General features: G+C 27.1%; 1 protein-coding gene and 1 long non-coding RNA gene across 4 annotated transcripts in view; one reads left to right on the top strand and one right to left on the bottom strand.

Moving 5' to 3' along the window:
* The window catches only part of LOC114124050 (C3 and PZP-like alpha-2-macroglobulin domain-containing protein 8), a 141,497-nt gene that overhangs the window by 69,786 nt on the left and 48,083 nt on the right, over positions 1–23,628 (top strand). For both annotated transcript variants that reach the window (XM_050201715.1, XM_050201714.1), the window contains exon 3: positions 23,273–23,457. In XM_050201715.1, the coding sequence (XP_050057672.1) occupies positions 23,273–23,457 (185 nt within the window). The remainder of the gene's footprint in view (positions 1–23,272; positions 23,458–23,628) is intronic.
* LOC126550353 (uncharacterized) overlaps positions 1–23,628 on the bottom strand; it is a 61,905-nt gene that overhangs the window by 18,290 nt on the left and 19,987 nt on the right. The gene's annotated exons all lie outside the window — the stretch shown is intronic.

Below are 23,628 nucleotides of genomic sequence, written 5' to 3'. Positions count from 1 at the left end.
GAAAGTACCTACCGCACCGCGATTTATTACTTTTATAACTTGCAAGGTTTGTTTATGCGTTAAAAGAGTAAAATAGTAGCATTTCTGATTCTGGGTCATAAAGACGTTTTCAACTTTTCAAATCGAGAACTTTTCAGCAGTAATTTATTTTCAACGTGAATAATTTATTTACGGTAAGCACCGCTTTTATAGCCATCCCGACCTGCTGCGGTGTGTTAGCGTTTCGCCAAAATGAAGATTTTCACATTATTTCGTACACCGTAGTTTCCCCTCCCCCTCCTCTTTCAAGAGTAAACTATAAATACTTACACTGTGGGTATTTAACGATGTCAGACTCACCGACATGCAACTGTTAAACATTCGGACTCAGTCCATACTACAATATTATATTTATGAGTGTATTAATTTATTGCAATCCATACAATAATATGGTGTTATCACAATACTGTGTGATACACAATAATTACGCGTGCCTAATTAATACGTTCACTTTTAATGTTAATATTAAATGAATGATTAACAGACATTTATTATATTAACAAATATTATTGTGGACAGTTGAATTTATAGCACCCCCCTCCCCATACACTGTTTAATTATTATGATATATTATGTCATTCTGTTTGACTTCCGAAACGGAGAATCTCTATAATATTTCTCTCATTCAAATAAGTATACGTGATGCACGTGTGTTGCAGTTTAGTGCGGTACCGAATATTGTTCGATGTTCGCAAAGATCCAATATATTATTCATGCAAATATACGCGAGTAGAATAAGCATACACAGATATCCATAAAATTATGTGCGGTAGGATTGGTAGTTGGGAAAAATATGCATACATACTTATTGCGGGCTGACACGTGGGTAGAGAACCGATACGAAAAAAAAGTAAAGCTTGCGCATTACGATCTATGCCCTCGTGATGGATTTTAATTTAATCACATTCATGTTGGTCAAATAGCGTACATGCTATAATAAGTACCTACCTAGCGCGTTTTTAACGAGAAAACAATTAAAAGGTTTGGCAATAAATGCTGTAAAAATTAATATTATGATCATGTCAACGTTTATCTTAAAAAAAACTCATTCCAACGACTAAAAAATAAAATTCTAGATGATTCGTTTAAATTCAATCACCTATAACAATCGAAAATATGTTATCGAGTGCTATTTACGTAGGAATGTGAAAATTGTGAAACAATGTAGTACCTACAATGCGGTGAGTGACAATATAATATATACAATCCTAGAAAGTATTTTTAATTAATTAGTTAAAATACTATCTTAAACGTATGAGTCCTTGATTTTAAAAATCATCATTTAAATCATTAAAAAATTACCAAAATATCTACTTACTAAGAGAAAAAAATTTTATTTAAAAATAATATTTTTATTACAGATATGGATGTAACTGTAATTAAAAATTAACTACAAATTGAACAGAAATAAAAAAATATTTGAATTGGTTTTCATAGTTTATCTGAATAGAAATTACTGAAAACAAATAAAACAATAATTTAAACTTTTTTTGAATAAAAACAATAGGTCATGTTATTATTTTTATTATTTTGTATATCTATGTTCCGTTATAAAACTGAACAATTAATTTGCCTAAAAATGCAAAATAAAACTACTGTATTTTGAATCAAGGAAACATGAAACGAATTTGTAACTAAGATAGCATCTTATAAGATCAAAGAAAATAAATGAAAAGTCATTAACGTCCTAATCATAGCGTATGATTATTAGTAGTATTATTAATTATAGAATAGAATAATTAATAGTCTATTCTATAATCAATGGTAGTATACACATTAAGAGAAAAATGTCTTACTGTCCACTGTTTCTGATTCGCTCTTTAAATTTTCCAATTTTTACTGACACCACACACATGAAACGTACCTAGTCGTTTCTAAAACTTTCATGCGAGGTAGGTATGTTAAATACAGTGAGCAAGACAATAATAACAAACAATCGCATAGTGTCTCATCGGCACAGAAAATATCAACGCATTTATATGGAACAAAAAGAAAAAAATAATAATAATACATACTCTATAGTTCATAATATAATATATCATACCGTAGAAAACACTCTGTAAAAGTTCGAATCGTAAATCAATATTTGTTATCGGATTTTTCCTTTTACGTTACGCACACTATTGTTGGCCTGCTGGCCGCCGCTGTCTCGCAACTTACACGCCAAAAGCGAAATGGACCCAAACACGCACATATACATATTATATTTGAATAGGGTTTACGGCCTAATGGTGGAAAATAAGCTCCTTATCGCGTTATGTTTGCGCAAATCCTATTGTAAGCATCATATCTTGGATGGATTTATATAATATACATAATATAGTTTACAGTATTTTACCGATCTTATACCGGAGTATCTTATTCCCAATGCGATAGCTTCCACGGACAGAACGTAAAACCAGCTAAATACAACGACGTAATTACAAGTGCAATCGAAAATAATTATCAAAACCGATCGAATTGTGATTAACCATCAAACTTTTCACCGAAATACATTTTCAAAAGAACTGAAATCCTCAATGTAATACTTAAACTTACGTTTACTTTATGATTAATATTTTAAAACCTATTAATGCAATAATATTAATACCTAATATGTAATAATATATCTTGGAATTGAAGAAAAGTTTGTCTATTTTTTTTTTTTTGCGTAATTAACTAAAATAGATAGTACTTGATAGCTGATAGGATGATACCTACATTCTAGTTGAAACCAAGTAACGTTAAACGACCTTATTGATTATTAATTGTAATCAAATAAAAGCAAATGAATATGAAAATGTTATTATTGAAAAATAAAAAAAATAAACCAAATTTTGTTTAAAAATACAAAATTTTTGCCTAATAAGTATAAACTTCAAATTTAAATATTAAACATTATATACCTGATAAACTAACTATTAATTTATTAGCTCTATACGGTCGAGTTCCGATAACTCGAATTTCAAGTGAGTTTTAATAATTTATAGCTAAAATAGTTGTATAGTTGTTTTTCTTTTTTATGTACGATATATTAATTATATATGTTATCATCACATAATTATAGTAATATAACATTTATTAGCAATAAAATAATAACAGTTTTAACTAAAAATATTCAATACCGTACAATTATATCAAAAAAAATAATTTCTATGTCTAAATAATGTTTATTTTGTTCTTACATGTATGCTACTATGGTTTAGTTGAAAAGTCTTCAGGATGCAATTTGTACGAACCAATGTACGTATATGTTTATGAATACCTTTCTTGTCAACGTTTTGGGGTTTCCGTGTTTTTTTTTTATTCCCTACCTACCTACTTTTCAACAAAAATATTGATTGAACTTTGAATTTTTCATCACCCAGCTGACAACACGAAACGTAACACGACTACAAAACGACTTAAAAAAGTGTCGGATATGATCTGCATGAGACATCTATATGGAATCACGTGTGCATTCTTGAGGAGATAAAATACGGGATAACTGACTGACCGATAAAGTTTTTATTTTTTAAACAAGTCTAGACGCTGTTTGAGTTGATCTCTGGTAATATTGTATTTGTTTTGGAGACGACGCTCCGCCGATGTAATGTAATGAGAAGACGAATTCGAATCATGGTCAGACTTGTCAACGGCGTGGTGCACGGCAATTATGTGACCGTCGTGGGTCGTGACTTATCGCCATCATTAATATTAGTCTCAGTATTGTCGAGCCTCGGTAAAAAGTTTGGATTTTTTCTTCTCGGAAATTTTCAGCAATAAATCTGAACCCAAATCCAAAACGCACAAAACTGCTGTTATTATTATTATTATCGTTGTAAAAAAAAAAAATAATAAGAAATTATGCATAATATATAGTAATCCGGCATACGGAATTGCATGACAAATGTTTTATTTTTTTTAATATAGAAACCCTTTTCTTCAACTTTACTTTAACAATATTTATATCTAACCGTAAATACAAGTTATAGAATAATAATATTATACAATATTTATATAATCCAATTATATCGTTTGATCACATTATTCACATTATACGCTAAAGACTAAAATCAATTTGTATTAATAGGTTATAGTGAGAATTTTTAAATTGGAGAGATTTGGAAAAAAAATGCGTATAAAGTATAATTATCTTTATTAGATTGTTATATCATAATAACATGCGAACAAATTATGTGAATATGCAAAGTAATAATAATAACAAATATATGTTAAAAAAAAAAAAACATATTTTATGGAATTTTGAAAATAATAACGATATTATAAGCTTTGATATTTTGAAATAATTTTAGTAAAAATAAATTCATACTTATTTTATTATAATCTTTATTGTGTAGAAATTACATAATATATTATCACAGAAATTATTAAATCGATAATAATAATACGAGCATAATATTAATGGGTATGATTTTTCTTACAAAGCAATTTTAAATATTTATTTAAATTTATAACGGAAAAACTTTATTTAATGTAGCATAAACATTACAATTTAAACAAAGAATCAAATATAATAAAAAAACATATAAATAACAATATTTTTCACTTATTGTTATCATTTTTGTTTATTTGATTTACGATTCTACTCATTTTACCTTGAAAAGTATGAATATTCTTGATGAAACTATAGTAAAAATTAATTACGAATGTATTAAAGGGTGGACGGAAAACAAAAATTAGATCTGAAGTCAGATTCTATGCATACCTGTAATATATGTATATAATATAATAGTTAACTGTTCCCAGGCATTCAGCAAAAAAAAAAAAAAATAATAACTTATTCGCAGACATTAAAGACGTATTTCCTTATCTTTACGCTCTGTCAAAATACGTAATATCTATTGGACTCGACTTTTAGAGTTAAATAAAAATAATAATAAAAACAATACACAAAAAATAAAAAATGTTTAAAGCGGTCTCGAATACATTTAATGGTTTAATATAATATACATGCATGTATGTATATTATATATTATTATGCAGTTATTTTAACCCGGATAGAAAAACTTTTAGGTCACGCAGGATTATATTATTATTTATAGTGCGTTTTGCGTTGTTTCCGAAGCAGAAATTCGGAAATGAAAACTCGGATTTGGTAAAACATAAGTCAGGATTTGAAACTTGTTGGCAACACGTCGACGGGCATTAAAATAAAAACGATGCTAGCAGGTCATCGTGATTTATTCGAGTGCTCGGTCGGGTGGATATTCCCGGGACACCATGACACATGGACTGCTAATGTACAACAATAACTATAGGTGCTCGTATAATATAGGTAATTCATATGCACTCTTTTTACGAGAAAGAGAATAATTAAAATTAACTGCAGTTGTGTGTGAATGTATTTTTTAAATTTTTTTTGAACACAAATTCGTAATACCATTTTATGTATATAATATATATACATAATACATATATTTGTATTTGCATAATTAATACCTTTTTTAATTTGATAATAACAAACTTTCAACTCAACGCGTAATACCTAGTTATTGTACTAATTTCAATTTTTAGGCACTCTATTTATTTTAATCAAGATGGCATTTTTTTATTAAACGATATAAATACATGATATTTTTAAAATTGCAATAAAGGTTTAAAAGGTTGAGTATAATAATTATTAATTATATGCATAATATAACATAGCACATTAACTTGATTATGAATAAAATGTTTGAATAACTAACACAGGGATAAAATTGATTTTTCATTCCATTATAATATAAACTTGCAAATATCCATCAATTAATTAATATCGTTAATTATTTTATTTTTCATAAATCAGAAGGATAACTATAACATTTTCACAGCGCATATTTCATTGATTCATGTGGATTTTGATTTTAATATTTTTCATCTATAAACAATTCCACCAAACATAGAATTTATATTATTTTTTTAAGGCATAACAATATAACGATTGTCATATTTAATTATTAAAATAATTGAAACATATTACAAACATTCGATCTGTTTTCGTATTACTCTATATTAAAACTAAAATGGTTTAAAAAAAAAAAGCTAACTTAATTGACATTAATAGTTCAGTGGGCATTAGTATATTATTATGTTGAGTTGTATATTTTAGTTTTAAAACAAAAATAATATTCAGAAAATAAAATTCAAACCTAAATTATTTTTAAATTAAAATTTTCATAAGCATGCGTAGTCATCAGCATAGATCACCACTCCACTTATCCACGAACTACGAGACTTACATCTACAAATGAATCTTTTGAAACAACGTTATGACTTTTTTTTCACTTGTGGGTTTTCACTTCTTTCGTCGCTATAAACCCGATAGTTAGATTTTATGTGCAAGCTCATATATTTTATTAGACGAGGGCACCGTGTTAATTACGGCATAGCCTTAATGGATTTCACACATTATTGTATAGTTTAAGTTTCTTAAAATAATAAAATCAAAATTAATAAACACATACCTATAACATTGTACAAAGCAATATTCAATGGCAGCTGCATGATATTGTAATAGGCTATTTTTTAAATATTCTTTTATTGTGTTTTAAATTCAATTGGTCTTTATTTGTCCGTTCGTAATGAATTTCCCAACTGTTTCGGAACTACAATTAAATACTATTTATTACTGCGTACAATGCTGAAAGAAAGTATTGAAAAATCTAGTACAAGTCAATAATTAAACACTATAGAATTAGCCATTGATTTATATCAATATTTAATTATGTTTTGTTATACCCATTTAATGAAACATTTTTAAATTATACGATCATAAGTTAATTCCGTAACTTCTTAAACAGATAATTTTGAAAGTCAGAAACTTCTAAGTGCACATCTACTTGAAACTTAAACTTTTCCAGGGTCACGTATTTTAGAACATAAGTACACTTCTATATAGCATGATTCCTAACAATATCTAACAATGTCCCTAAAACGATTTTATGACACATTTTGAAAAATAAAACCAAGCATTTGTAATTATTATATTAATAATAATATTATTTTCGTGATTTGTAAGTATAAGTGGTAGTGTAAAATAAAAATGTACCTATTGTTATAATACTCGTCTTTGTTCAACAATAATATGGCATGACTAGGTTAGAATAGTAGTGGTAAAATTTATTTTAAAAATAATTTAGTCAAAAAAATAATAATAATAATAATACCACATAATGCATAGTGAATTTCTTATATAATAAATATTATGTTCCGGATGGACGATATATTAGATACACCCGTTACTCGTGTCTCTTATATTTTAGTATTTCTTTTTAATTGTAACTAAATATGTTTTTCTTCGGTATATCTTGTATATTTTTTATTATTTTGTAAAAAAATATTAAGATACATTTCATCATAGAAACTAAAAAAAAAACAATTAATAATTAAATCAAGTAAGTTTTAAAATTCGCACCATGTTATTTCTTCATAGCTGATTAATGTAATTATAAAATTAATTACATAACAACTTTCATAATGTCTGAACTTTGGAGTATGAGCTAAAATTATTTTTGAATGTGCAATGAAAAAAAAAATCATATTTTATGTAGGAGGATTGGTTCTTTCAGGTCATAGTGATTTAAAACTCTTTCTTTCCTCCCCATAATAAGATTAGGGATAAATAATATTAAAGGTTTTTGCATATCATAGATTTTTTTCAAATATATTTGTTTAATATTTAAAAAAACGTATTTTATACTTATAGATAATAATTTACACGTTCATATGCTACAACACTATATATATATATATATATAATATACAAAAATGTATGTGTATAGATACTTAGATATTTTATTCAATAATCTTTCCTAATTGTGATAAACCAGATATAATAACTGCAAAGAAAAAAAAATAAATTGCTAATGATTCCGTTTTAGTTTATAAAATTGTATATTGTTATAGTTGTATTTTCTTTCTTTATAATATGATATGGGTACATGATAATTTCTCGAACGGAAATCACTCGATGCAACCTATACACCGCGACGTCTTCGGGCATTCTGATGAAGTTAAATATACTAAACATTAAGCAAGGCAACCGACAATATAATATTATTATTGTTATTGTTAAACTATACTTGTATAGAGTAGCGTCCGCCTCGAAAGTCATTCAACCACAGTCGATCGGTTGCATAAACATCATCAATCTCGTAGCAAGAACGATACACACACACACACAATGTCATACTATATCCTATGGCATCATGCGATATAGGTTTGTATTGATTAGCAATAGGTATCGAAATGTGTATATTGTGACTAAGTTTAAATTATTATAATCGTATTCAATGCTGTGCAATTTTAACGGCACTGCATCTAACCTATATGCGACGGTTATTGCAGCACCGGAAATGGTTGGGCATGTCGATTCGACATACTAACTTCTTGCTTGGTGCAACATTTTGAACTCGTAAAATGCAATTAATATTACAGGTATTATATTAAAAATGTATGATAATGCGTTAAAATATTAACGTAGGCATGTATTATGTTTTTGAGCTGGATACAATATTTATTTTTTCTGATCATTACAGTAATCGTTGTCATAAAATAAAATATGTTATTTGTATCTAAACATTCTAAACACACTATTTAGTGTGAAAACGAAACATACACACGTGTTCCTAGTATGGAACAGTATGTATATCTTTATTTCGAAAAGGTAAAATAATGAATTACACAAAATAAGTTGTGTCTCTCCTGTAAAATTTGAATTTCGATGTAGGTATATGTATTATATATTATAATATATTGAAATAATTGTATTAAGCGTATAGTTAAGCAATCGTCCACGACTCACCTCATAGTGTGTATATATATATTATATATAGTCGACGATGAATCAATTATTATTGTCGACGTACATGAGATGTGACAACGGTTCGGTGCTTTGAAAGGTCCTTTAGGGGTTTGAAGTATACATCGCTGCGTTCTAACTACGACTAGCGTACTTAATCTTGAAACGCAGGTAGTTAAGATAGGTTAAAACTTAAAACGCATCCAATAATAATACTAATAATCAGTAGAAAATTAGTATAGTAAGTCAGTAGCGCGCTACAGTATGATGCGAAACCCACAGAATGTCATGCCCAATGTTTTTGTTTAATAATCATTTTATTTATTCTTGTTATTCATTTAACGAAGTTATAATATTATTATATAACATATTTCCCAAATGTAAGAAAAATGATATTAATGTGAGAAAAAATTGTTTTTATTATCTATAAGTATATTTATATAAAAATTTATAAACACCTTAAATTAATATTATTTTGCTTAGGTATAAGATATATATACACTTTATAGCATTTTATGATCGAAATAACTATAAAACAACGAAATAGCCCTACAATTTGCAAACAACTATCCACGGGAGTGCTCCACGCGTATGACAGTTAGTACTTTAGTAGCATTATATTTTTGAGTTATAGACTATAATATCTAGATTATCCTAATAACCAATACGTATTATAATTGCGTTACCATAGTAACCAAAAATAAATAAATAAATAAATAAAATAAAAATTGATCTATAAATCACAGTTTCTTTTTATCAAATGGATTTTTCTTAAGGTTACCGCAAGTAACCCCAATTGTTATTATAATTAAGTGTAGCTATAGCGACTTCACTGATACTTCTTATTTGTATCATTATTTTCTATATGATATAATATATTATATAAGATTCGACGTTTTACCATGCGCGAAAAAAAACATCAAGTAGCAGCCTATGTTTTTCCACTGATTCCAACCACTACCGTACAAAAGTTATAATACCTATACATTATTGCCTTTGCTTAAAGTTACGGTTTTTCAGCGGGAATGTCCCATTCCACCAATACGGATTTTTTTCTGTCTTATAATTCAAGTGCTTTCAACTGTTATATCATTGTGTTTAAATTTCATTCTAGGTAGATACTTTTCACATAATATACACACGCACACACATAAGTTTAACTTTTTCTGCATGAAACAATACAAAATTATACATCATTACGGTTAATATCTATTTATTATCTAGAAATTTATTCTTAACTTTAAGTAATTTTAAACCAATTTTATATGATAAATATATATAATAAGCATTATTCTTTGTTTTCTTGTATATTTTATTTTATTTTTTATATATTTCATTGATATAGTATACGTATTTATGTATACTATCTCGGCAGTCGATTACGGTACTTTAAACTTTCAAGCGTTTATAAATAAATAAATATATTCCAAGCATAAGCGTAAATTCAGTTAAATATGTCATATCATATTTAAAATATATATATTTTTTTAAATTAACAAGCGATGCAAGTGGGAAGCGAGTAAGGGGATACAGCCCGGACCTCAGTCTCTGTCCTCCCCACAAATACACCTACACTGTCGATGATATAGTTTTATTATTAGTCGGTTGTCATAAACCATCCAATATCAAACGAAACGACTTTATTTCTATTTTGTTTTGTTGTTTTTTTATATTCAGTCCACAGGTGTTTCAGTTCACATTATAATACTATTACACGAACATATAATATAATACACAATATGCAATGTTTTCAGCCCCTTTGACATAGGTGAAATATAATATGTACATGACCTACATGTACGCGTATAACACGAGAGAAAAAGGTTGCAAAACAACGTGAAAAAAATGAACGAAATAACGGGATACGCACAAAAGGCTCGGTGAAGTGTTCAAAAGAAAACAATACGGCTTTTTAAATTATATACATGAGAAAGAAGCTGACGGGTGGTTTAAAAGGCGAAATACGCAGTTTAGTTCGAATAAGTTTTTCCGCATAATTTTCTCTCTAGTGGTGAAAGAACGCTGAGGTAATTGTGTATCTAAAATTATTGAAACAATAAGACTACCATACGAAAATATGTTTCATATTACTTATTAGTTATTATAATAAAATGCAAGAAAAATCTATCCAAAGCCATAGTAACTATTTAAATTGATCATATTATTATGTTTATTTTTTTATGTGGTATTTTTTTTTTCATACTCTATCTGATGGACGTCATATAATATAATCAAAATTGATGGATGATTTTTTTTTATCAAAAACCATTTGGTTTGTTTAAAAGAGAAATTTTTAGAGCAAGTAGTTTCGTTTTTATTTATTCAATTCACAATTATTTCCTAAATAATATTATTATACTATACAGTAATAAAAATAAATCATGTTTGTTTTTAAGGCGAAACTATAGTCCTGTCTATGAATTGTCGCACACCATTTTCCGAGTACACTGAAATACATTTGAGAGAGTAAAAACTTACTTTGGGTGAGAAACAATAGGGTAAATAGACGAAATCGGTCAGTTGAATAGGAATTCGATCGAGAAAAAGCTTTTAACGTGAAAAGTTTACATAGGATTTTAGGTTTTCAAGAACCCTTTATATTTTATATTTGTGTGTGTGTGTGTGTGTGTTTTACAAAAAACGAGAACTGCAATCAAGGATCGGTTTTAAATGAAATGTCTTTGAATGTTTTAATGACTAGTAAAATAAATAATAGCTATACATTTTGATACAAGACCTCTATATTTTAGAAATTATATTCAACAATAAATTTTAAAACTTCACTTGTATAATATGTGCAAACTCACAAAGGGCAAAATATTCAATACAAAAATATTGATTTTTATTCGAAACAATAATAAATTTAATAATAAATAACAATAATTAATTTAAATACTGAACTTATGTTGAAACCATCTATCTTTTGGTGATAAAATATTTATGCTATCATTATATTGTCCATAAACTTATAAATATATGAACATATAATAAACGTTTTGACTGTTTCGTTAAACGTTATAATTTTATACCTAATGTAAAAAATATTCTAGCGTATAAAGCTAAGATCAACTGAAGTATTATTAAAAATAAATTTTGTCATCTAACCATGTGTATTCTATAGTGAAAACATAAGTAATTTGTTTGTGTTATAAATACCTATTGATGGTTGAGTTATTCGTTCTTATGTCAAGTTAATTTAATTAGGTATCTGCGTATAAATAATATGGATATAATAGTATATTGTGTGGCAAGGGCGGGAAGTGAGCCATTTCAGTCGCGGGCGTTGTGTGCGGCACGAGCCGTAGGCAAGTGCCGCATTTCGCCCAAGACTGAAATTGCTTTCCCGCACGAGCCACACATACTATTTTTTGTCACGCCCAACAGTGCAAATTAAATATGTTTAAATGTTTATGCGTCATGCAAGGAGATTACTATACATTTAAGATGTAACCAAAAGTTTATGTTTTGTAAGAACCGTGGTAGGTGTACATTTTAGTTTCTGGTTGTGCAGGGGATACCTACGCGCCCGGCGGCCGGCACTTTTGGGGATTTCCTCTTTTCCGCCCGGCACTTTTGGGGAATTCCTCTTTTCCGCCCGGCACTTTTGGGGATTTCCTCTTTTCCGCCCGGCACTTTTGGGGATTTCCTCTTTTCCGCCCGGCACTTTGGGGATTTCCACTTTACCGCCCGCTGGACGGAAAAAGGACGCTTTCGAACGCTTCAACCGTGGTCGAAAACCAAACTTTCGGTGCAGGCGTGACAAAAAATATATATCATTATTCTGCAGAATTATATCCGTAAAATGATAGTTTTCTTTGTGCTAGTATAGAACACAACATAATTTAATTATAATGTAAGCATAACCCAAAACACTCTTGTAGATATCTGTATATCTAGCAAGTAGATATACGAATATAATTAATGGCTATGATTAAAAAGTCTGGTTGAGTTTGCAAGGCAAGAGGAATTTTAAAATGTGTATATTTTGTACACTCCTGTCGGCTAACACACCTAATAAAGGAATGAACCGAGCATTTTTAAAAAAACATTATATTTTAAAACGAACCTAGTTAACTCAATAGTATAGTATATAGTTCATAATACAGTGGTGATTAAGTATAATACATTTATCAAGCATTCCGATCTCAAAGCAATTTGTTTGCTACACTGCAGCTGTAGGCATTTGCTCTTTACCCTTCATCCCTTATATTACTCCGTATACTACATCATTATACAGTTATATTTCCTCAATAAGCATAGGTAAAAAAGGTACGACGAACAAATTGAAAACAAGTCGAGACGCGATCAAAACATAAATCACTGCCCATAGACGACTAATTAAAACGGATTGCTGTTTTTGAATGGCTTAAAGCAAGTGTTAGTTATAAATCTTTAGCATAATATTACCCTTTTCTGATGAGCTGACAGATATCACATGTGTCGTTAGTACAAGCAAACATCAGTTATATTCTGCTTTATTAGTTGAATGTTGGAATAGATGTTAAGAACAAACGAAAATTTCTCAGTGAGTCAACGTAAATTTAAAAAAATTACTTAGATCGAAACTTGTTTAAACCACACTTGGTTACATTTTCTCGGTTCTATAAATGGTTGTTTTTCCTTTAAAAATCAAAACGAATTTTGTTTAATTATATATCTTTATACAATTTTAGATGTTACGTGAAACTTTTTGGAACCATTTTACTACTTGCTATTAGTTTACGCGTCTATCTATAGAAAAACATGTTTTTATAAAAAAAAGGTCTTTGTTTTATTCAGTCTAAAATCTATTTAATATTGGAATTTTAGAGTGGACCGTTATAACAGTATCTTTAAAAAATATTTTGAAAACAATATTAAGAACAGTTCCATTCAAAAACTCATTATAAACTAAACTCGATTTACAAAAAAAAAATAAAATATACTCGATTAATTTATACTATAAATTTTGATCGAATTTTAATCTCAATTACGTAACTAGTGGTGTTAAATTATCATTTTTAAGCTTTGTTACTATCCACTAAAATATTGAGAATAGTTAAAATGATATAATAATGATTTTCTAAAATATCATCATCGTTGTGTGAACTAATAATTCTTGTTTAATGCAATCCAAAACTGAAGCAAAAATTATATTTAAATGCTATACATTGAAATACTGCATACATATTACTTATTAAATAGAACAACTTTTAAAAACTTAAACAAAAAAATATCTCAAATATATATAAACTTTATTCCATACTTTTATTAGAAAAATTTAAAAAAGTTGGTTTAATTTGACTACAATATTTCCAGATGTTATCACTTATTAATAGTTAATTGTGTTTATAATCGTTACTACACATAATTTTCAAATATGTTTTTCTATACCAACTCACAGATATGATTAAAATATTAAAATAATACTTTTAAATAATATTTTTTAATAAACATAAAATTTATATAAATATTATCATATTATTATGTATTTATTTATCTATTAAGTCATTATTTAATTTTTAACTTTCATTTTATAAAATATAAAATCCAACATGCAATTTAATTTTTATCACCCAAAATTAATAAAAAAAGTTTTATAAAAGTTTTATATTTTAAAGTGTAACTTTTAGGCGAATCCATTGATTAGTTTTCAAAGAAACATATGCCAAACTAAATAAACAAAATTATTTCAAAAATAAATATAGTCAGATGTATTTATAGTCTTATAGATATGTTATGTATACATATATAATATTATGTCTAGAGTAAAAAAAAAAAAATCCAATCAAGGATATGTATTTTATTTTTCGGTAAATTTATACATTTGGTAAAAATCAATCTTTTAGTACTAACATGTAAAAATACATTTTTTGAAAATCATAACATGTAGATATATTGGCATACCTTTAGTTTAATAATTAATCGTATTAAATTAAAGAAGTAGTCAGTAGACATAACAGAAAAACTGCGCTTACAAAACGCAAGTATCCATAAATAATTTGATATTTTGAAATTGCAATTAATAATATGATGACTGTATAATTATTAAAAATACGATTACTATAATATTATTGTGACTGTAAGTCCACGGCAGTGACTAAATTATGTAATAACACCGTTTCTCGGGTCCAACATATAATATCTCTACTGCCTCTTCCATCACAATAACCACTATACCATCACCCACACATACAAACCTACTACACCCTCACTCGTCCACTACTAGAATTAATTGAGACATTTCAATTACGCGCCACCAACATTAATTTTCTCGTACACCGTGAAATTGGCCAGGCTGAACGTATCAAATTTATGTAAATTATATCGACTCGTTATATTAATTTATCAGCTAAAATGGTTTAATTGGCCAAGCGCAAAATGGCTGACATCCAATTATAAAGTGCGAAATTGCGCTCTTTCGTCGCTTAATTTTCAAAACGAGCTCTCGAACGAATATATAATAATGATCATTATAATGATTATTATTATTCATAATCTCGTTTTACTCTATCTCCGCGTGCCTACAATGATACAATAATAATAATAATAATAATAGTACAATCGAGTCGGGCCAGTAACATATTAACATTATCTATTTTAAACAATGGGCCGTTATATATGTCAATATGCGTGTGAGTGTAATGTTACGCTATCAAAACCATTTGGCCGGTAAACAGAATTTCGACGACGAATGATGGACGGTATAATGTGTGACGGATTTCCATCATATCACGTTATAGTAATGGTATAAATTCGTACTTCAGACACGGTAAAGTTAAATTAAATCCAAGCGTAGCCATAATGCAGGAGCCAGTAAGAATTTAATTATTCAGTTCGATATAAGTGAACACACAAACGCACACATACGAGTGCAAACACACACATAATATGGGTATTGCTGTATTTATGACTTTTATGCAGCAATCTCCGTGTGGTCGTATTTCCCGGTTTCCGCGCTAACCGTACGTTAGATATATATTTATTATATTGTGACCGCACAAATATTGATCAGAATAATTCAATTAGACTTAATCGAAATTTATTCGCATTGGATTTATTTGGGCACACACACGCGTATACGCGTACAATCGCGATAGCCTGGCCGTTTACTCGGAACCGGAAACGTGAATAGCTAACACTGCAGTAACACAATATTTTATCATTATTCTTTTATTATAAGATATTGTTTACCGTGTTACACTTATACACTGTTGTTTTACAGATCCTGATGGAATACATTATAATAATCCGTTATAAAGATTAAATTTATTTTGTAATAATATATTTTTTCCCAAAGAAATTGTTTGTCGCGTGACGGTAGCAAAATATAGATATAAGTATACACTATTATTATGACGGTTAAGTATGAATTTTTTCATCGGAATAGAAACTTGGAGAGCTATAGGGAAATATTGTAGATATAACTGTGACCCGAAAATAAAGTAGATGGATTTCATAAAAAAAAAAAGTAAAAAGAAACGCAAATACAATTCATAAAAATCGAAATAAATTATTAATAATATTTTCAATATAAGTAAAAGAGTATTATTTTTAAATAAAGTTTTATATTTTTATAGTGCACGTATAAATTTAAAATTTACCAAAAAATTATTATCGACCGCCATTTTTTATGTTTAGCATATCGGAGTAGACTATATTATGTAGTATGTATCTAAACTAATCCAATCTAAAATACTATATATCTAACACATATTATTTTGTATTACTTTTATAGTTTCTATGGCCAGTAGACGTAAACTCACCCCGTTCTATGATGTAATAAAAAAAATATAACAAGATATTTAAAAAAAGAAAAACAGAAATTATATAACATTGTATTTAAATAATATTGCTAGTTTAAGTTTAATTTACACAATAATCTATGTATTATTTATCGTTTAAAAATTAACACTAAAATATTTTATCTCACTTCATCGGTCGTACAATTTATTTTAAAATAAAGTGTATATTAAAAATAAATACAATTTGAATTAATCAGAAATGGAATAAAAGCACGTCTTATTACAAGGTGTAACTAAATTATTATTTGGTTGGTTATTACTTTTTAGTTACGTATTGAATTCGACTGAATGTTTAATAAATTCGTCCAATTCGTTTTTATTTTCATTTAATATTAACAAACCATTCTGAAAATATAAATTAAAAAAAAATAAATTGGTACAATGCTTTTCACGAAATTATTATTCTTACACTGTACTACGCATTTAACCACGTTTAAACAGTACTCAACATTGGTTTTAATTATAAACACTGTCTAGCCAAAACGGTTATTACGTTTAATAAAAATCAATGTACTCTATCGTCTTATTGTGACCCTATCTCTATTCATAATTGCATAGCACGTAAATATAATAATTTATAAATACAGTTAGTGGCTATAATCTTAGTTCAAAAGATAATCTAAATAATATTTCTGAAAAATATTTAGTATTCTCTGTAATATAATATTGAGTGTTTCATAAAAAAACTCATTTTTCAATCTAGCTATAAATCAATTAAATTTTAAATGAAATATTTTATATTAAAATATATGAACCGTTTCACTTCAAGTTGAAGTCTAAATGTGAAACACGATATCGCACATATTAAGCGCTTTACTCAATCGGTACCCAGGGGCTGTCAATGAAATTCTTAATCACAATACTTGCCCATTGAGTTCGCTGATTAGTGATTACCCGTTGAACTTCTTGCTTGAGATCCAATAAAGTTCGAAAGTTCGTAGTTTGTTTTCATAGACCTGCAATTTGAGAAATCGCAAAGAGGTAAATCACACGATCTTGGTTGCCATTATTGATTGCAACAGAGAGAAGTTGAGTAGTCAGTCTTGATATTATTTAAGATATTTTACGAAGCAATGCAATCATCACCCTAGACTTGTGACAAATTTTTCAGAGTTAAACCTCAATTTGTAGTGAAACCATATCGAAATATAAATTATTTTTTTTAAATTAAATTGATATACAACAAAATTAAAAATTGCGTTCTATATTTATATTTTAAACAGGATTTTGCATATTTTTAATAAATAATAGGTACCTGTTATACTCATGTAGTGCCTATTGCATATCTATATACATTAATATATTTTGAATTCAATACAACATTTAAGATAAGAATATATTTGCTTATTAATTTAAAGGTAAAAAAATAGGTCCTTATTAAAAGAATATAATATGTTTAAATCACAATAGGTAATTCTTTAATAGTGGAATAAAAAATCTAATAAAAAAATGTCATATAATATACTCGTAGAACTAATTAATGTATTGATTCATTGAAATTTAATATTTACGAATGGTTTACTAAATCAAGTTCAAAGGACTGTATATTTATTTATTATTTTAGTGGTTGTATTGAGATCTTAAAATTTTACCAAAAATATTTTAAAAATCAAAAGAAAAGAAATTCATAATCAAATCATAAATGAACTGTATACATTTACAATAATAATTCTACATGTCAAATGACCTTGTATATTTGACGCGTGTACCTATATAAAATATATATAATATTTATATTACATACGTGTATTATATTTTAATATGATCGATGTACCTATAGGTACGAGTACATGATATTCGAAAAGGATTTATAGATTAAAACTATTAACTGTTTTATTTTTACAATTTTACGAGGACGTAATATATAAATAAATCATTATAATATATAGATGTATACATAATTAGAACTAAAATAACCGAAGATAATTTATAATATTCATACTATTATTACAAGAAAGTCAGAACATTTTTTGATAAAATTCACAAAAACGTAATTATTTATTTTTCAATAATTTATGATAGGGGGTTTATAGCTACTTATTTAATGCTACCTTAGCATAATTTATTAAATAACACTGAAAATGAAGTACTGAGTAGATTATACAACTACAACTGCTTTTAACTTTTCTAAATCGGTAACTACTAAACTCACTCATCTAAAAAATTATAATATGGTCGCGAGTGTTATATTTTTTTTTTGTATAATATTTCCATGAGGATCTCAAAAAAAAATATATATATATATGTATATATGTGTATTTTTAATAAATCGTCTTCAATTTTAAAAGGAAAAAAATCCGTCAAAGGCACTTTTGATTAGACTTGAGGACAAGATAAAATATTAATAATATAATTATTGTCATGAACACCCAATAATACCCAATAATAATAATTTCCTATCACACACGATTAGGTCCATTGTCGAGGCGTCGATCATCGATTACCCAACCGAATTGCTTAGCGACCCCAACAGGGTTTTTGTTATTATCAAAGACATTCATTTATAACGGTGGTATAGGTTGTGGTTTTTCCCTCAGCTCTACCAAATACGCAAGCACATACATACAACTTAAGCCATTTTTATTAGTGGCAGATCCATTAGAGTTTATCCGGAGGCGTTGCTCTAATTCCACCGTTAGCACTCAGCTACGATCGATAATATCTCCTCGCAGTACTTTCACCGTGTACCACAGCTATGTAGGAAGTATAATAATAATAATAAATCATATACGCAGGTAGGTTAGGATGTGATATTGAAGTTTGAGAGCAGCCATATATATATATAATATGTATATCGAAAACCAACCAATGGTAAGTTCACCCTAACTATTACCAGCAGTGTAGGCGTTATACCTAAGTATTAAACTTGTATCGTACGCAAAATACAAATGATCGTATACCTATTGTGTTTCTATTTATAATTAAAAGCAATTTATTCTGTTCCTTAATGACTTCGAAAATGTTATTTTTGTATAAACAAACGGATAAATTTCATTTATAAAATTTTACATAGAAACTACTAACTAGTAAATGTCTTAATTTAAAAATGTACATTTGAAATCGAACTAATACCTTTAATGAAATTCAAACAACAAAATATTGCATCAATAAGAATATTTTATTATTCCAAAATTATTATGTGTCTTGCCTATTATATTATATTATATGAGTAGTATAATGCACATATACATATATATTATATACTATTATATATTTACTCCAAGTACTAAATTTGATTGACCAACGTGTTTAAAAAATATATGAACTATATATTTTAATTTCGTTAAAAATACAGTAAGATTTTCAAGATTAACTATGGTATGTCGAGAGGTGAGTCGAATTTAAATTAAAATAGAATGCGAATATTGTTGCGTAGATACAAGCGACGACCGAACCACATTGTTAAAATATACACGATACACATCATATTTACGACTGTACATAAGTCTTAAATGATGGTAACGAAATTATATCCTAAGTTAAATTTACACGTTTCAGCAATAAAACATTCTATATAGATTTGTAACTGTTGTTTGGAAACAACATCAAAATAATAGGATTTTGTTACAGTTGTGTAGAAGTAACAATATGTGTATTTTGATGATCTAAAATCGTAGTTGTAAAACTTCAGAACCCGTGGAAAGTTATAAAATAAATATATATAAGAAATATATATATATATATATATAAATAGCTAGCATAAAATATGTTCAATAATCACACACGTACTTGTTTTGTTTTTATGTTTGTCAACTTAGTTGTAATCAGCTTGTTATGTTTTTTCGAAATGCAGGTTTTCTCTTGTTCAAATTCATGAATATTATTATTTTTTTTTATTAAGCGTATGTTTTTAAACATTATGGTACGATGATTATGTATATTATAATATATTTTTAATTAATTATAATTTAAAGCCACCATATCGGTGATTTGACGTACTACAGATGCGTAAATATCAGCTAACACATATCATCGTACTAAATAATAATACTCTCCAAATGCAAGTGCCAAGTATATAGGTATTAAGTACTAAAAATTTTTTAAAAAATTATAATGTAACTGTATGTCCGTATCACACTTTATATGTATACCTATTAATATTAAATAGAGATGACGAGTGTTATAATATATATTTTTTTTAGTTTTAGACATTTATTATGAATGAAAATACTTTCTTCACCGTTTTATACATGTTATTATTATTAATTGATTGGCTTCAGTTTTAATTTAAAACGCCATACCTTATCTTATAGGTGATCAAATTTATCAATGTAAATATGTACTCGAATCAATGATACCTGTAGTATTGGTGTTAATGCAATAAATAATATAGTGATATTATGATGCGGTGTAACTTTATTTAATATAATAATTTAAAAGACGAAGAAAGATTAAAAAATGCAATAAAATTTGTATTTATGAAAGTAAATAAATGCAAACAAAATAGAAAATCAACTGTAATAATGAATAAACGAAACGAACGTATTGTACATTGCATGGAATACCTATGTGATAGTAACATTTAAATTATGTTAAAATGTAATTAATTAGTATAAAACGCTATTGTATTATTATGGTGTTAAACTTGTTAAATAAATAGAAAAAAAACATTTGCGGAGGAGTGAATAATATTATATATTATATCTTAAGTATGTGTGTTTGGGACAGTAAACTAATTAATATTAAGAGTTTAGATTGAACAAAACTACATTCATCATATTAAACTTAGTGCATAATCAACAGTTATATAAAATAAAGTTCGTATTATCTAGATATAAATATAATTTTGCTAAAAATAAAAGCTTAAGCTTGTAATAGAGTAGATAGTTATCCAAGCCAATTATGTATAAATTAAACATATATATAAATATTAACATTTAAATATTAAAATAGTCCAAAAACATTAATGTATATATTATATAAATTAAACTATACATAATTTTATTATATTAACTACTAATATTAATATAAGTATAAAAACTTTCGAAAAAAATGCAAAAAATAATTTTATATGTTTTATAATATATTTATGTATATTATGCAAATGTTTCGAAAACATTGCATGCATTTCATGAAGAATGAATTAATATGTATAAATACATAAATCAAATATTCCTATGTCTTATTTTACGTTATATTTAACTACATAATTATAATATTATCATTATTACCTGTCACTATTTTTTATTTTTTATTTATATTGTGATATTTTTTTTATTTTTTGTATGCATATTAATTATGCATTATATTATAAGTTTAGCGACTATGATACACCATAGTTAAATATTTATATTGTTTTTACTGTATTTAAAATTTTTGTATCTGTAAATGTACATAATAAACTGTTTAGGAGATGATTATTAACATAAATTACTATTATATAGTTTAGAAGGTAAATCATAATATTCCACTGCTTTTGTCTCAGTAAAATGATATAGATACTTTAACTTTAAGATATAAATCGATTTGAAGCTGTCGAATAATTTATAATAATATATAATCAGTATTTTATTAGTTTAGCGTTTTATGATGAGGAAATTCCTAGCTACCTTCTTAAAATGTTGTAAGCAACTTCAGTTATTCTTCGATGGAAACACACTACACAGTAGTCAAATTGTCAATTAATTATTGTAAATCAATTCGATAGTTATAAAAATAAAAACAAAACAAGAATAATGAACTTTTTCATCATATTTTTCCCATATAATTTATACCTTTCCAAAATTCTAAAATATAACATTTTATTAACTTATCAAATAACTAATTTTCTAGTATTAATATTACTTTTAGTATTTAGTCTGTGATAAAAGTAAAATCAAAAAAAAGTCATAAAAACAATAAAAAAATAGCTGAAAAAAATAAAAATAGACTTTGTTTTTTTAATATATAAAATATACATACTATATAGTCGTATAACTTAACTTCGTTCAGAAAAAAGTAAACGAACATAAATATGTTTCAATTTTAGTGTACTTCAGTTCACGTGAAAATCAGTTGTACTCAATCTCTATAAGAATAATCTCTACAATTTTCATTAAAATTTGTCAATTATTTTTTTTTAAGTAAGCTACAAATACAAAAACATTTGCCTTTAATTGTACATTTAAATAATAAACAATACATTAAAAACTATTTTTTTTTTTATATATATATATATAATTTAATAAATATTCCGTATACTAACGCATAATAGTTTATCAGCTAATCTAAATCAATTTTTAAAATAAAAAAAACATATTTCTGTTACTAAGGGCAACCATTTATTATATAAACAAAAAATTATTCAAGTTTTGTGGACCAAAAAGAAATTCATGTAGGAGACACCCTTTATCAACTTTAAGGGTTGAAAAAAAAATAAACTGGAAACTTTCTTTAAGTCTCAAAGAGACCTATTGATATAACTTTTATTGAAATCGGTACAATAATTTCTAAATTCAATCGTCAGTAAAACTCTTTTCACATTTTGTTTAGACCTATTTTCGCTTCTTTCTCTATTATAGGAGTCCTTAATTCCTTTGTTTTTGTTTGCCTGTCATGTACTCATGTACAATAGAGATATCTAACGACATAATTATATGCATAGTATTAAACAACTGAAAGACATATCTTAACATAATGTGCATAGTATTACACAATTACAAGACATATACCGACATAATTATATGTTAACGTTTTACTTGTTGTGCAGGACATTCAATGTGGTGGCACCCAAAGTGGCCGTCCCTGGCCAAAGAACCGCAGTATTGGTTAGCTGGAATCCGGCGTGCAGTCCCAAAGACGTGACTTTACGGCTCTTACGTCAGATACCGGTAACTGAACAACAGCGAGCGGCCGACGACGATGTACTATCACATAACACTGTCACCATACATGGTAAGTAAAACGCATGTTAAAATACTTTCTTTTCTATAGGTTCCTCTATAGTATTAAAAGATTTAACAACTTGAGAAAAACACATAATCGTATACTGTAGCGATGAAAATGTATGTATAAGTTCACTTGATGCGCGAAAATGAAGGGAGGGATTAATATATCCGGAGATAA

The sequence above is a fragment of the Aphis gossypii genome, chromosome 2, assembly GCF_020184175.1.
Source record: "Aphis gossypii isolate Hap1 chromosome 2, ASM2018417v2, whole genome shotgun sequence".
NCBI lineage: Eukaryota > Metazoa > Arthropoda > Insecta > Hemiptera > Aphididae > Aphis > Aphis gossypii.
This window is presented reverse-complemented; position numbering and strand designations above follow the sequence as displayed.